At 48.1% G+C, this 17,233-nt stretch overlaps 1 protein-coding gene across 2 annotated transcripts in view; it reads left to right on the plus strand.

The window, feature by feature from the left end:
• Positions 1-17,233, plus strand: part of Rhobtb1 (Rho related BTB domain containing 1) — a 66,036-nt gene that overhangs the window by 17,023 nt on the left and 31,780 nt on the right. For both annotated transcript variants that reach the window (XM_005360152.2, XM_005360151.3), the window contains exons 3-4: positions 8,262-8,463; positions 9,179-9,282. In XM_005360152.2, the coding sequence (XP_005360209.1) occupies positions 8,272-8,463; positions 9,179-9,282 (296 nt within the window). In that variant the 5' untranslated portion in view covers positions 8,262-8,271. The remainder of the gene's footprint in view (positions 1-8,261; positions 8,464-9,178; positions 9,283-17,233) is intronic.

A 17,233-nucleotide genomic window follows, 5' to 3' on the forward strand; every position in this document is an offset into this window, starting at 1 on the left:
AATGGCGTGGTCTATGCCTGCCCATCACCACACACACACTGAAAAGGAATGGCGTGGCCTATGCCTGTCATCACCACACACACTGAAAAAAAAAATTACGTGGCCTTGCCTGCCATCATCACACACACACTGTCCTCTTTTGGTTCCATCTACAGAGAGCTCCTGACATTGCTGCCTTATGCCTAGGAGCCTCTCAACTCCAGACAGCAAGAAAATGGAACCTCTTTATAGAGGCCTGGTCTGCAGGTCTACACTTCAGAGTCTCTCTGTCTCTCTGTCTCTCTGTCTCTCTGTCTCTCTCTCACTCTCTCTGTCTCTCTCTCTCTCTCTCTCTCTCTCTCTCGTAGCCTTTCACAGTCTTCAAGGATCTCAGCACACCTGTATGCGTTTGACTCCTTGCTCTTGACCCAGCCCCTCCCACCTACCCACAGGCCTGCACGCCTTTCTGTAGCTGGCCCAGGAGGAGGTTGGAAAAGGATGAGCTGTGGTGCGTAAGCAGAGCCATCCAAGGGAGCATTGTGTGGCCTGCTTGTAGAAGAGAGTAGGCCAGCCTGCCTAAAATGGAGCACACGACCCAGCTGGGGCGGTTTCATGCTTGGCGGGTAGGCCAGGGGCTCCCTGTGTACCCTGTGTAGCCTAGGCTGGTCTCGAAGCCGAGATTCCCCCTGCCTCAGCTTCCCGAGTGGTAGAATTTACAAGTGCACACTACCAAGTCCAGCATCTTTATAATCTTTCAAGTTATTTTTTTTGTTTTCATTTTTATTACATTTGTTTAGTGTGTGTGTGTGTGTGTGTGTGTGTGTGAGAGAGAGAGAGAGAGAGAGAGAGAGAGAGAGAGAGAGAGAGAGAGAGACTTGCACACGTACATGCCATGGCTCCAGTGTGAAGGTCGGAGGACAGTGTTTGAGTTTCTTCTCTCCCTCCACTCTCTACATCCCAGGAATTGAACTCGGGTCACCAGACCCGGCAGCCAGGTACCTTTACTCAGGGAGCCAACTCTCAGGCCACATCTTTTAAGTTTTTTAATCCTTTCTCTTTTCTTCAGTGGAGACAACTTGAGTGTAGCTGAGGTAGAAAAGAGAGTGTATGTCTGTTGCTGGCTCAAACCTCACTGACCTCGAGTTTTGAAACAACAGAAAACATGGCCTTGCTGTTATCACAGGACTCGAGGAAGGGCCGCGAGAGGGTGTGTCACGAAGCACTGCTTCATTCCCAAGTGGCGGCTCCAGGTTTCCTGGCACCCCGGGCCTCTACAGAGCATCCTGTTATTTAATCAAACTTAAACTGTCGTGGACGGGTGTGACAGTTCTGCTGACTTAGACTTCTTTTATTCCAGAGATCCAGTCTGAGCGGGCTTGACTGGAAGGTCCGGCCTGACCCTGACTGCCCCTTCCCCAACCCTGGAGCACTCTCCAGGACACTGAAGATGTTTAATCTTATATGTAAATCAGACCCTGCCTGCCCACATTGGCAATTGTGTAGCCTGACACCCTCGGCAAAAATGGAAATAATTGGGCTGTCTATAGTCACTATTGTGCAATTTCTGCCATTTCTTTTTGGTTCCTGTCAGTAGTAGTAAGTTCTCAATTTTTCTTCAGGACAGACTCCTCAAATACCAGAATCTTTGTTCTGCCATTATCTTTGCTGATCGCCAACCTAAATGATGTCTTACATTAGGGATTATTGGTTTCTTGTGGGAGCAAGAAACTGCAGCTGTGGAAGCTAGCCGTGCATGGGGCTCCAGCGTCCACTCTCAATCAAACTGCTCCCAGGGCCTTGATCAGAAAAACACATTCAAGAGAGACAGAGGAAGTGATGACGGGGGAGGTGGCACACCCCAATAGTGGTTGCTCCAACTTAATTAAGGACCTTGCCCCATACTCCCAAAGACCTGAGGAGCTGAGGTCATATTCCAACATAGTTGCTGCTTTGACCATGACTGAGAGAGAGAGAGAGAGAGAGAGAGAGAGAGAGAGAGAGAGAGAGAGAGAGAAGAGAGAGAGAGTCAAAGAGGGGAACTCTGGACTAGACAGCACCATTAGGCATGGTTCATGGAAGAGGAACTCTGGACCAGACGGCACCATTAGGCATGGCTCATGGAAGAGGAATAAGGCACATTACCACACAACTGGACTCTATAGATGTGTGATATCACTGGGTAAATGAGATGGGCATTTGGGGGATGTCAGCTTTAATAAAAAGTAGAAGTAAAACTCAGACACCTCTGCTCCAAGCATCTGTCAGTCAGAGCAAACTGGTCCATGGAGAAGAAGGGTAGCTGGGAAATCTTCTAGAAGTAACCATATCTGAAAACAGTTTTAAGGAATCAATAGAATTTTCCAGATGAGCAAGAAGTGGGGGAAGGATGGAAGAAGGCGTAAGACCTGTAAAAATGTCTAGTCAGGTCCCAAACAGCTCTTAGAATTCAAGGAAGCCATTGGGAGACTAAAGCATGCAGCACTGATGTCAAGAACAAATTACCAAACACTATGTGACATGAAACAACACACCTTTGCTAACCTTCAACCCTGGAGGTCAAAGGTGCTTCAGCTTAAAGCACTGGCGGGTTTTGTTCCTCCTGGAGGCTGGAAAAGAAAATGGCTCCTTACCCTTTCTCGTTTCTAGAGATCACCTGTTTCCCTAGCTCTCTGACCCATCTCCTTCCTTTTCAAAACCAGCAGAAAAGCATTTCCATATCTTTCCAACTTGCTTCTTCCACATTTAAAGCACACTCAAAAGTACATTGGGTCCAGATAGCCAGCCACTTTGTTTCCTTCTGTGACTCTAAGTGCCCCCATGCCGTGGAGCAGATTACAGGCAGAGGGACTAGGAAATGGATTTCAGGTGCTATTACTCTGCATATGATAAATGTTGTACGGGAGGCAGAGGGTGGTGGCACAGAGGAAAGTTGTCAGGATCCACCATCACTGTGTGGAATAGATCCAGCATCCAAGGGAGGCTTGTGTGCCCATTTATATTGATTGTCCACCTGAAAGGGTCTAGAACCACACTCTGGGCATGGCTGTGTATAGATTCGGCTGATGTCGAAAGACCAGCCTGAAAATGTAGGCAGCACTGGGCTGGAGTCTCAAACAGACTAGAAAGGAGAAAGTGAGCTGAGGACCAGCATCCATTTCTCCCTCTCTCTCTCTCTCTCTCTCTCTCTCTCTCTCTCGACTGCGGGTGTACTGCACGCAGCTTCCTCTACCATCCCTGCCATGACTGATGGGACTCTCAAACTGTGGTTCAAAGTCAGCCCCTTCTCGCTCAAGAGGTTACTGTCAGGTGTTTTGGCAGAACAGTGACATTGGCACAGGCATCGGAGTTCTGGGGATTCTCCTTACAGGGGTGTTTCAGGTCACTGCTACTATATAACAAGCCAACCCAAAGCTTGCTGTCTTTAAAACAATAAGATGCTTCCCCTGCTGGCCTCGCCTTGCGCATTCATAAGACTAGAGGGTCAGTGAAGCTGGAAGAGCTGCATAACCGTGGGGACAGCCACCACAGGACTGTGTTGATGGTTCCTGCATGGCTGTGGAACTGCAGGACCCTGGAGCCTGACCTCATATGACAACAAGGCTAACCCGACTTCAAGGGGAAGGGAAATGGATTGGCCTTGCTGCTGGGGGCTGCTGTACTGTCTCACATCCTGAGGGGCTAGCTTTAAAGACAGTAGTGTTGCATTCTGACATTTGAGATTAGAGAAGCAAGGTGTTCCTGGTGACAGCAATACCCAAAACTCAGCCAAAGGGATGATGAACGGTCTGAGTGTGATAAGGACCCTCGATACCAAAGGGAGGAAGCTACAAGGCCAGGGCACAGAACGCCTAATCTTGTGGCTACAGAGTAGAGATGGTGGCAGATAGAGAGGGCTGGCCTGTGGTCCAGATCAGGATAGTACCAGCAGGCAAAGTCTGGGATGACCCCACCAATGGCATGTTTGTGTCTGAGCATGAGGACCATGACCACAGCACGTAGGTCATCCATCTCGTGAGCAACGGACACGCAGCGCCCAGAGCCGCTTCCTCTCGTTCTTCAATCCCTAGCCACCAAATCTTCCTGTTTACTTGCCAGTCATGAAAGAAATTCACCATTTCTGACACCCAGACAGGGTGAGTAGATGCTTCAAGGCATATTATAACCCTCAGCTTCCGTGTCCTCCAAGTTTGCTCAAATCGGAAACGCAGCTAAGAGGTCTGGTCTACAGCTCCCGTTCCTGACTTCCTCATCTCCTAGGATATTTATCTAAAGGCAAAAAGAGTGCTCACACAGGTGAGCAGGATTTACGGCAGGGAAATGTATTAACTCTGTCAAAGGGAGAACATTTATCACTCCTGTTGTAAGTAACTAAAGATCAGAGAGCAGACGGTGATCACCCAGGTAGTCATAAGAACGCACTCAGCCGTGCGCGGGTAGCTGTGAATGAACTGGAGCCCGCTACAGGCAGAGAAGGATGAAACTGCTCGTTCTTACAATCACTTCCAGGATTGCGTGCGTGGGTGCGTGCGTGCATGCGTGCGTAAGTTGTGAGCACTGATTTGCCGGTACTTTGGGAAGGCCTGAGTTGGCCTCACTGACGGTAGCTTTGAATTCTTGCGTTATTTTTGGATTGTTGTATACACAGAAAAAGAAATGTTTACTCTGAATGAAATAGTGCGGGTGTGAGGGAGCTCGGCAGTACTCACTGCAAACTCCACCTCCGCAGCTGGGTTTGCTGTGAGCAGTGAATCCCCACCCTGCTGGTTACTCCCCCCATCCATTATTTCCTCCTGTGACTGTCAATCAGTACGCTCTGATCTTAAGTCGGTTGCTGGGATTAGAACCCCTATGGGTCTTATATCCACCTTTGACACCCAGTTGCTTTCTCTTTTAAAATATGTCATAAACATTTCCTAAAAATGAGGACAGTTTTTATAGTTAGAACCTGTCTTAGTCGGGGTTTCTATTGCGGTGGAGAGACACCATGACCACAGCAACTCTTAAAAAGAAAAACATTTAATTGGCTCTGGTTTACAGTTTCAGAAGGTTAGTCCATTATCATCATGGCAGGAAGTGTGGTGGTGTGCAGGCAGACATGGTACTAGAGAGGTAGCTTAAAGTTCTACATCTTGATCCACAGACAGCAGAAGGAGACTGTCCCACTAGGCCTAGCTTGAGCATACATGAGCCCTCAAATTCATATCCAGCGACACACTCCCTCTAACAAGGCCACACCTCCTAATAGTGCTGCTCTCTGTGGACCAAGCATTCACACACAGGAGTCTGTGGGGGCATTTCTATCCAAACAACCACGGAGCCTAAATAGGAAATGTGAAGGGTTTGTGACCACCTCAAAGGCATGTAAAAGCACCATGGGTGTTTATTTCACCCCAAGTATTATTGATCCACAGGACGTGGAAGCTCCTCTTCCGCATCTGATGTTAGAGTAAGTTTGCTGACGGACAAGAAAACCAATTCTCTATTTTTAACGTCTTATTTTGCAGGTCCCTAAATTCAAGTATTCTTCCAAACAATTTGTCTTTCTAAACAATCAAGTCTTCCAGCAAAGACTCAGATTGTCCTACCACTGAGAACATTCAAAACAGTGTGCCTCACTTTAATGAAGCCAGTGTACTGGCTCACCACCCCCCTCCTTGGCAATATCATCAGGATATTGTCAAATAAGCACTATCCTTTTGGTTCCTTTTTTGAGCCATTGGGTCAGGTCAGCAATTCCTTGTATTGTGTTGATTTTCTTCAGTTCTCAGTTGAGTTACCCTTGAGTTAGCTCTTATAAAACCTGTTCTTTTGGGGAGATCTCTGCCCTTATTAACTTTGTGGGTTTACCTCTGAACTGGCTTCCCGCCTCACTCTGTTTGGAAGTCCTCTGAAAGCACCCATCTTCCTCAAAATGGAGTCACAGACTACACTGGAACGCAAACTCATCTACTCAGCTCTGTCACTGGCTGGAGGAGATGGATGTTGCCACGATTCTCTCTAAACAGATGAAAATAATGAAGCCCAGAAAGTAAACCCCACCCAGTGTCGGGGGTCAGGAAGGAGGAGCTAGGATTCAGACTCGCTCCATCTGAGGCACCACTGTTAACTCTCACCACTTTGAGAATTGGGTCATATAATTCCCTTTTTCAATTTATTCGTCTCTCAAATATCACATCCTGACCACAGTTTCCCCTCCGTCCTCTCCTTCTGGTCCTCCCCGCAACCTCCCCTCTCCCCCAGAACCACTCCTCTGTTTCTCTTCAGAAAAGAACAGGGTTCTCAGAGATATCAGCCAAACATGGCATAACAAGACATGGTAAGACCAGGTACAAGGCTAAGCAAGGCAACCCAGCAAGAGGAAAATGTCCCTCAAGCAGGCAAAGGAGTCTAGAGACAGCCCCTCCTCCCACTGTTAGGAGACCCACAAGGAGACCAAGATATACAATCAACACATATATGTAGAAGGCCTAGATCAGGCCCATACAGGCCCCCTGTTGGACATCAGTTTAGTCTCTGGGGTCACATAATTCTTGATCATGGGTCTGTCCTAGCCATTGGGTACATCTACCAGTTTTAGCTTTAGTCTCTAACATAGGTGATATTCCCTAGGGGAAGTATTGAAAAAAAAATCATTCATCCAATACCAAATTTGTGCTTCCAGCACACTGTTCTCAGTCGGTTACTCAAGGAAATAAAAATATTGTATCGTAGAATTATAAGACAGAATTTGTGTTAAAGAGAACAATTGCAGGAGCCACCACACCTGGCTGACCCTGACCATCAGGATTAGACGTTTGTTTTTGTACCAAGATGTTTTTAAACACACACACACACACACACACACACACACACACAGCCAAATGGGGTACTGCTGGCTATTTTCAGCATCTTCGTGCTACCCAAATCACAGGTCAAAGCCTAACCAAACCACACATCTGCCCCCACCCTCAGACTGCACAGCTGCCTGTGACAAGCCGCTGTGTCGCTTCAGAACGCCTTCACCTTCGGGCAAGGCCTGGCTGTGAGAAGGCGGCCTCTGCCCTGGCCGGAACTCTGCACCACTGTCTTTGCATCCAGAGGATGGCTCTCCTCAAGTCACTTGAGTTCAGCTCGCCTGGCTCCCAGTTAGGTATAAGGCTCTTTCCTCTAGACATTCGTAAAGTCATTACCAACTCTCAAAATGACCACCTGACCAATTTACTCAGGTTAGACCTCCTGGAGGGGCCAGTGATGAGTCATCGAAATCTGACAGCATCCTGTAGGCTGGCCGCAGCCAGGCGATCACTTTCTGTTGGGTGGAGGGCCTGGTTCCAGAAAGCATGACCGTAACAGCAGTTTCTCTTCCTCTTTCTCTTGAGACTCTGATCTCTTGGTATGTTTGTGTGTTTTGTTTTGTTGATATTGATACGTAGCCCAGGCTAGAGTGGAGCTTACACGCTTCCTCCCTCAGCAGACAAAAGCCAGGGTTAGGAGTGTGAGCCACCACGCTAGGTCTGCAACTATCTTTTAACCTCCCTGGTATTTCAGGAAGGTCTCACATGCTTTGTCCTCTTGGTAGTGTCCGCCTTGACCCTATGTTCCAGATTCCTTGATGAGAACACTGAGCGAGGGAGGGGGAATGCTTTTGTATAGCTAGCTTTGGTGAGCTCTCTGGGGAATACTTTGTCGTGTCAATCCGGATGGTGACTATAACTAGTATAACTAGTGAATGAACAGATAATGCGTTCATCTCATTAGTGTGTCATAATTCGAACCTGGATCTTCCTGTTCGCTCACATGGGGCAGTTTTTTCAGCCCATGCTTTGGTTCTCTTCCAGGCCACCATAGCTGTTATGAACTTGCATGGGACACGTCCGTGCCAGACCCTGCATAGTTTAAAGACTGTGGCAGGGTAAATGAAGAGTATTTCTTGGGCAGCCAAGGGCCAGGCATCAAAGCTCAACCCTGTAAGCGACCAGGCTCACTAGCTGGTCAACAGGCGTGGCTGGGGGCTATGTCTGTGTGCCAGCAATGCCTGGACGGGTCGGCAGTCGGCAGATTATGTTTAGAGAAAACCAAGGAGAAAATAACACGCTCACCGGAATAAACCGTTCAGGGTCAAAATAACAGTGTGGTGTTTTTGTTCTAGCGTGAGATATAAAAAGAAAGCTTAAGTTTCACTTCCAAACTCCGTGCCGGTGCTCAGGCACCTCCAAGGACGTGGCGGAACAGAGCCAAACCGTTGTGGGCGGCCGTGGAAAGCCCCCGGCCTCTCTAACGCGGCGTCTGCCGTCTTCTTCCAGAGCTTTCTAAATGGACACTGACATGGACTACGAAAGACCCAACGTCGAAACCATTAAGTGCGTGGTCGTGGGCGACAACGCGGTGGGGAAGACTCGCCTGATCTGCGCCCGGGCGTGCAACACCACGCTGACCCAGTACCAGCTGCTGGCCACCCACGTGCCCACCGTGTGGGCCATTGACCAGTATCGTGTCTGCCAGGAGGTAAGGCACATAGGGTTAGCCTCGGCTACATAGCCGGCTCCAGGCCAGCCTGAACTGCTTGAGACCCTGCCTCAAGAACAAACAGAAAGCTGGATCGAATAGTAATTTGCCTGGCATGGTGGCCCAGGCCTCTGATCCCAGTGTTCAAGAAGCCAAGGCAGGAAGATGGGGAAATTAAGGCTAACTTGGGCTAGAGGGGGGGAAAAAGGAAGGAAGGAATGAAGGAAGACAGGAAGGAAGGAAGGAAGGAAGGAAGGAAGGAAGGAAGGAAGGAAGGAAGGAAGGAAGGAAGGAAGGAAGGAAGGAAGGAAGGAAGGAAGGAAAAAAGACAGGAAGGAAGACAGGAAAGGAAGGAAACTTTAAAATAATGCATAGGCCATCACTCCTGTTTGGTATTTATTAGTCTGATTAAAAAAATAAAGGAGGCAACTGGCTATATTGCTCATCAAAAATAGAAGTGACCTGTTTGGTACCAGGAAAAAAAAAAAAAAAAGCAAAGTATGGTACACCAAAGGAAGCCTAAGTCACATGATGGGGAAGGTGAGCTAGGAGTTGTCTCGTGTCCCACGTGATGGTGAAAGGGCCTGAGGAACACCCCTATGGAAGAACACTTGAGCATACCACCTCAACCCCCCAGACCCTCCACACTCCCCTGCCATACTCCCTCCCTTCCATGCCCCCTCTCTCACACTCTTCTTCCTCCCCTCCCCCACAGGTCCTGGAGCGATCCAGGGATGTCGTCGACGAAGTGAGCATTTCTCTCCGGCTTTGGGACACTTTCGGAGATCATCACAAAGACAGGCGTTTCGCATACGGCAGGTAAAACAGGGCCAGGGAAGCCCGTGGTTGCACCCAGTTCCCTATCCCCATCCTCAGCGGGTTAGGAAAGCAACAACAGGCAGACCATGCAGCCTTGCAGTGTGCCGGGCTCTCAGCCGTGCCTAGGAAAGAAATGAAAGGGACAGCATTGTCTCCTGGTACCGAGGATCAGCAAGTCCTCGGTTTTGAAACACCCAGCTACGAAGCCGGGCAGTTTGCGACCCAAGTATCCGTCTGGTCCTCCAGTTCAGAGTCGCCTTACCTTCTGCCTCCTTCCACAGCATTGGCTTCCTTTTAGGTGTTACCTGAAAAGCATTTCTTACTTTCAGTTAAAGGTCGCTCATAAAAGAAGGAAAAGCATCTGAAAAGCCCTTCTCAGGGCATGATTCCAAAATGAACGGAAGCAATCTTGTCTATTTTTTTTTTTCATTCAGAGAGGGAAGGAGAAACCCGGTAAAGGGAAGATAAATCCAGAAGGACACTTACATGAGTAGGACCAGAGTCAAAGGGCCTTAGGTGTTTCAGCACCGTCTTCTTGTGGCCATCTGTAAGGTCACTCTGAGAACTCATCACAGGTATCTGGACCCAGGGCGACTCTTCCCCCATCATTGTAAATTGACCCATGTCACTTTAAGATAGGACCGAGTAGCGCTGTTTGGTCATCCTTTCCTAACCTCCAGCACCACGTGACCTTGGAGGGCCGGATTGCATCCTCCATCCTAGGGCTAAAGGTGACCTTCTGAAAGATTTCCCACTCTTCAGCCCTGGAAGAGCTCTAGTAAGCCACGCCCACAAGGGTGCACCTCGCTTTTCCCCTGGTGGCACAAGACAGGTCCATTTTGTGTGGAATGTGGAATGTTTTCTTCAGTTTTAATCAGACCGTAAAACAGCAGCGATATCCTAGCATTCTCCGACTTTATTTCCTTTCTAAATTGCATTGTATTAATGAGTTAACTGTGTGTACGCGCGCACAACAGGGCAAATCGTGGAGATCAGGGCATGCTAGGCTAGTCTCGGTTATCTCTTCCCGCTATGTAGGTCGAAGGCATCAAACTCCAGTCATGGGACTTGGCAACCAGTGCCTTTATCAGCTGAGCCACTGTGTTGTTTCTTTCTTGAGACAGAGTCACACTCTATAACCCATGTTGGCCTTGAATGCTTCATCCCCCTGCCTCAGCATCCTGAGTAGTAGTATTCCAGGCCTCCTGACTGTATAGGTGTGTCTGAAATAATGGACAAATTGCTGGGAGCATTTGCCTTGCTCCTGGGAAGTTCACGTAATTGCAGGGAGGGGCAGGGAATCTGTAGTTTAGACCAAAGGAGACTCAAAAAGAAAGGTATGGAAGCAAACATAAATTTCCATTAAGTTTGTTCTTTGACAATATTTATACATATAAAGTGTTCTGATTATTCTCATCCCCACACGGTCTTTTATCCTTCTGCAATTCCTGTCAACCTCCCTCCTTCTTTTAATTCTCTTTCCCAGAGCCATGGCTTGTGTGTTTTGTGACCCACTGAGTTTAGCCAGGGCCATCTACCTTACCATGGGTCAACATACGAGGAGCGAGACTCTGATCACCTTCCCCCTCCATGTCTGACCCTAGTGTAGGCCCAGCGCCAACGTATGTATGCAGGCACATGCATGTCACCACGTACCTGTGGAGACTTGGGGGTTGGTTCTCTCCTCCTATACCATGTGAGTTCTGAGGATTGAACTCGGGTCATCAGGCTTAGAGGCATGAAGAGCATTGACTGACTGAATTGCCTCCCTAGCCCAGCCTGCTATTATGCTCTTTCTGCGCCCCTCTTTCAAAACGATCTACGGACCTGAGAGTGGATGGTGCGAATGGCTTGTTTGGGGCTAAGCAGTCAGAACAATTTCTCTCAGTGCTTCAAGCAGCCTAGCACCTCTGCATTCACAGTCAGAAACCATGATTTTAATGTCCCGTCAGCAGCAGAACTTTCAACTTAGTAGCTGGCAAAATAGACTCCTTCCTTTGAATGTCCTAAAAGTTTTGACGTTGTTTGGATTTGGTTTGGGTTCGGTTTAGAGTCCTGTTTGTTTGTTTGTTTGTTTGTTTTCTCAGTAATGTTTTTTATCACTTGGGGGTTTTTGTTGTGGGTTTTTGTCTTTTTGCCTTTTGGGGGGCTTTGCTTGTTTCTTTGACCTCACATTGCTCTACACATAAAAACTAATAAATAAACCTGCTTGCACTTCCCAGACACTCAGGTTTACATCTGGGACATTAAGACACATCAGATGAGAATGAAGCATTTTGAACAAAGGAAATCTGGGTGTGATTGGTGGGAAGAACTCGTAGCCTGAGACAGTGCCTTGTAGGGAGAGGGACAGATACCCTCATTGAAGTGTTCCAGGTCGACTAGACGATGCTTCGGCAGCACGGCGCTGTGTTGCCACTGGAAACATCTGTGTTTGAGACACAGTGTGATGTGGCCCGCTTCGCAGAAGTTGCAGAGTCTCAATGGGAGCTGTTTTGCTCCCGTGAGACTTTAACAGCCCCACAAGTTCACAATGTACAACAGACCTTGTCCTGCCCCATGACAGTGCTAGAGTCGCCTGTTTCCTCACTCCCAACAAAGCAAACTGCTCTTTCCTGGGACTCCATGGGCTTAGGGTTCACTGCTTGCTCTGTGTCCTTGCCCTAAGTTTCTGTCACTTGCACTGACCTCACTGACGTGGCGACAGCAAGTGCTTCCCCCCCCCTCCCCCCAGGCAACAGGCTGTCTCCGGGAGCCTTGGTTCCTGTGAGGAACTTCCTACTGCCTGCCTGTTTTCACCTTGGCCCTTCCCATGCCCACGGCCTCCAGGCCTGCTGCCACAGACCCATACAAAGGAGAGACTAGAACTGAGAACTAACTACCCCCATCTCAGCCATCAGCTTTGTTCTGGAAACGCTGAATGTGCGGTGCTATATTTATTAATCCAAGGCCCAGTAATCTACACTTAAAAAAAAAAAAAAACCTTGGTAGTGGTAGGAGTTCCTTTTAGTCTGTGGTAGCTTCAGCTACCTCTTTTCATTGCTCTGAGAAAGTCATTTAGCTTCACGATGGCTTCCCCTTTTTATCATTTGTGGAGAAAGAAGAGCACAATTGCAGTTTCAAGTAACCACTTTGGTGTGGAAACCCTGTTCTGGGTGTGTGTGCGTGTATGCGTGTCTGCATGTGCACATGCCGGAATGTATGGAGGTGCGCCACACGTGTGCAGGAGCCCTAAGAGGTCAGAAGAGGGTGTCCAGATCCCCCCGGAACTGGAGTTACAAACTATTGTGAGCAGCTACACGGATGCCAAGAGCCAAACCTAGGTCCTCTGCAAGAACGAGAAGTGTTCTTGAGCACTGAGCCATATTCCAGGCCCCATGCCTGTTTTTTTTGTTTTGTTTTGTTTGTTTTTGTTTTACTTATTTTTACTGTCCTTGGTGTGGGCCACTCAATAGTGACCAACTGTCCTAAACTTTGAGGTACTCAGGGTACATCCCAAGGCATTTATAACCTTGTTAAAGTAATTCACTGGATTCCTAGGGTGACAGTGAGAGAAACCAGACTCCTGTCAAGATGTCTTGGGCCTCAATGCTGGCTTTCTCTGCTTCTGGATGCAAAGGAGTTTCACAATGGTCTGTTTTCTGGAGCATTCCAGCAGATCCAGTAGAAATCAATGGCAGGCAGTTGGCCAACTTGGATTTGAAAACTTTCTAACATGGTCTAACTGTATGCAGAACACCATTGCTCTCTCTCTCTCTCTGTCTGTGGCTTCCTGGAGACTGTTTAACCTCCATCTCCACTCTGCCTACCAGAAAAATAGCCCCAGTGTATCAAAGGTCTTCCCAGATCTCAGCCAACATGGCAGGAGCTCAGCCAACATTGTGCAGCGCATCCCGTGAGGGACCCTAAAAGGCAGATGGTCCCTACACTACAGGTGACAACTCCCTCACCTGTTTCCCGGTCCTGAGTTTCAAGGTGCTGCCTCTCCTGCAGCTCTCCAGGACTTGGGGCTCTCCCGCCTCGCCAACTGATGTGCACCTCCACCTCATTTTAGATAGGATGCAGCTGAAAATGACCCCTCATTGGGGAGCAGAGTTTCTGTTTGTTCTTCCGTGTTTGTGCAAAGGCTTAAGACTAGAGTCCCTGTCCATAGTTTCCCATCTGGATCCTTTGTCCTCAGGAAGGCAAGTTACCCATGCTGGCACAACAACTGGTTGGGTCCTAGACCGCCATGCACCATCCACCTTTGGATGAACTTTTAAAGCTCTTCTCTGGTTCTTCATCAGCTTTTTTTTTCCCCAAGAAAGAGCCTTTTCTTAAAAGAATATCACTCATCTCTGAGAATGACCGGTCACACTTTGATCCTGGGCACCCTAAAAAAGTTGGCAAATGGGATGGGCTGTGACTTTAGAAGGACACACGGGATGCTCAATCCCTCTCCTCTGAGCCAAGCTCCTGTACACCGTTACAATGTCACTGTTTCCTTGACTGATCTGCTCCTGGGTTAGACACCAAAAAAAACCTTTGTAGGGTGCTAAAGATGTCAGCAGCAACTACAACATGAGAGCTAAGCAGCCCGGGAGGCCGTCTGAGTTCCTGCCCCGCACCCTCCATATCCTATCCCCCCTTGTTGTTGTCTTGGTGACCTCCTGAAGTAAAATCATTTCACAGTTGAGGAAGCAGCTACAGGAAGGGCCAAGGTCAGGCGGCTGAGACAGAGCTGGACTGAGCTTTCCTTCCTGGTCTGGTGAACTGCAAAGTTCACGTCCTGCCATGCCGCCTCACTCATGGCTAGCCGTGTTGCTAGTGAGCTGCAAAGCCCACATCCTGCCACACTTGTGGCTAGTGTGGCTAGCAGCGGTACTAGGTGGCAGGCATACATGACACTCCCTTCTGGTCTCATCCCTCTCACACTCTCTGCTGGAAGAGTGAAAAACTAGCATTTCCCATCTCCCCTCTGTGGTGTTGCAGGGCTTCTGGTAATTTCCTTAACCCTCAGCAAATAATCCAACGCTTTGAATGCATCCCTAAGCAACCAAGCATGAACCTTTTCACTGTGAGTAGAGATGACATACCCAAAACTTAAATATATATATATGGTGTGCCTACATGCGTATGTGTGTGTGTGTGTACATGTGTATGCAGATGCATGAGCACACGTGTGTGCATACCTGTGGAGGGTGGTGGTGGGAATGTCCTGCAATCATTTTTGCCTTATTCTTTGAGGCAGGGTCTCTCAGTCAAATCCAGAGCTCCCCAACACGGCTCTTCCTGCTAGCCAACTTACTCTGGGGACCCCCGATCTCTGCTTCTTAAGTGCTGGGATTACAGTTGAGCCACCACACCCATGTGACCCATGTGGCACTTACATGGGTTCTTTGCTTTTTGTGGCAAGCACTTTAGCCACTGAGCCATCTTCCCAGGCCTCATAAAAGCATCTTGAGAGCAAATGGAAATTCTGGGTAACTGGGGAGAAAGGAATATTTTCCTTCCAAAGCAGTCAACTGAACAATGCAGAACCAGCACAATTGCCCTCCTTGCCAGCAGTTCTGTGCATATCTACAGTCTAATTGGACTTGTTTAAGGCATGCTATAGTCTTATAAAGATTTCTCTCCAGCACTGTTTGCCCCGACAAGGAGTACAGTGCGTGTTACTTTAATCAGGGCTGTGGCTTCTGCGTGTCTGTTTAGATAAGATGGTTTGGGTTTTGTGTTAAAAGTCCACGAAATCAGATATGTCACGGCTACACTTAGTTTCCAGTGCTTTATGGAGGCCCCTTTAAAATATTCAAAACTCTGGTCGCCTGGTGTTTGTGTCTTTGCCTGAGCTTATGGCCAATAACAAGAGAAAAGTAAGAAACAATGAGTGCATCTGTTAGAGTCTTTTCAGTTTGCCTGGCCCATCCGGGAACATTCCAGATGATTTCAGGGTGACAAACAGCCTCTTCTACCACAGACACGCCAGGAGAAGGTTGGCTGAGGTCAAGACCAGATAAAAACGAGTGAATACCTTGGAGTGCAAATGTAAATAACTTTAAAGATAGAGCCATCATTGGCTTGATTTTTTTTTTTCTCTCCCGCCTCAAGCTCACTGATCTTGCCTTTGCTTAAAATGCTGCTGTCTTACTTGTCATGGGTTGATTTTCAATTTTTGAAAAAAAATACTATTTATCTAGACGGCCGAGTATTTTGGTGCCTCCCTGCCTTTCGTCCCCAACACAGGCGACCTGCACTCTTCTCCAGCCCCCAGCCCTGACAGAAGGCTTTACAAACGGACACGGGAATGCTACCCAAAGCATAGCCTCCGTGTGTTAGTACTAAGGGGCCTAGGAAAGTGAGCACAGGTTGTGCCCTGAAGACACCAGGTCCTACAGCTTCTGTAACACAAGGAAATGGCTGTTGCTGTGGCCTTAGACTAAGTCTGTGAACCTAGTTCTGTGAACCTAGATGCTGGTGCTCATGGGGAAGCTATACGAGAGTGTTAGCGTTCGTGTTTGGGTGCACCTCGATGTGGTACTTGCTCTAGAGTTAGAGATCTGGCATGAGATCAACCAGCCAGTGCCGGCCTGTCTTCCGATGGTCATGAAGCAGGTGGCCCTCGGCCACACACAGGTGACCACTCCTCAGGAACGGTAGTGTTTTACTTGACCAAACCTCAACAGAAGGGACAGTGAGAGTGAGAACTTCAGATGAATGGGCACTGGGCAGCAGAGCACACATAGTGTGTGGCTCCATTCAGACAAAGTTCTAGAAAATATAGGCTGCTTGCATGGAGATGATGGGTTGGTTCTGTCTTTCACCGCTGAGACAAACAAGCTGACAGAAGTGTCTCAAGGAAGGAAGAGTTTAATTTGGCTTGCAGTTCACGAAAAGATGCAACCCACCACGGTGAAGCATCATGAGAAACGTGGGAGTATTGGGCAGCTGCTCACAGGAAGCAAAAAGCAAACAGAAAGTAGGGCCTAGCTATAGGAACTTCAAATCCCTACCCCCAGAGACCCCACTTCCTCCCCTGAGGCTCCATCTCCTTCCAAGACAGCATCACCGGCTGGGGACCAAGGGCTCAAACACAAGCGCGCCTATGAGGCACATTTCCTATTCAAACCATAAGGCTGGGTTACCTAACTATACGAGGGAATTCAGGAGTAATGGAAATGTTGTCTTTAATTGTGATCATGGTTTTAGGGGGAATAGAGATGTCAGAACTGATGAAATGAAATATGCTACAGATAAACATTGAAAGTTTAACGTATTTTGATTTTATCTCCATTAAGTTTAAGATGGGAAAGTGTAGAATTGGAGCCTCGGTAACTGATAACAGAAAATGGAATTTACAGACTCTCAAAGCGAATGCTAGACCACCATCCTCCTGCCACACAAAGCCAGGCTGGTTCTCTTCTCCTAGAGGGAGACCCCCCTCCCCCCCGCCCAGTGGCTAGCTGTCTGATCACAGGGACCGTGCTTAGCCTGTGTTTGTGTTCCTCTCTTCTCTACGTACCCATGACAGTGAGGTAGAGAACACTCTGTTCCATGAGAGGGTTTATCTCCCACAGCTGTCTGTTGAGTATGTAGCAGAAACCTCTGGAGTATGTGTGTGACCAGTGTGGTCTAACTCGCTGCCCTGTCTGGGAAGTGGGGTGCAGAGCTGAGGAATGGGGTGTACCATTGCTTGTCTTTCTGTCTTTGGTCTCATCTCTTCCCAGCTTTATCTTGCTCAAGACAAACAAGCCGCCTCTCCAGAACTTGCCTTTCCTCACTGTTTTCCTTGAATTTCACTGTTCTCATGAATAGTCTTAAATAGAAGATTTGTATAGATAAGGATGATTTTCCAATTAAAAGGTCATTTTTTCCTCTGGGTATCATTTCCCTGAATTTCCTTAGAATCATTTTTTATAAAAGTTTTCTCTCTCTCTCTCTCTCTCTCTCTCTCTCTCTCTCTCTCTCTCTCTCT

This window comes from Microtus ochrogaster, linkage group LG2 (genome assembly GCF_000317375.1).
Source record: "Microtus ochrogaster isolate Prairie Vole_2 linkage group LG2, MicOch1.0, whole genome shotgun sequence".
NCBI lineage: Eukaryota > Metazoa > Chordata > Mammalia > Rodentia > Cricetidae > Microtus > Microtus ochrogaster.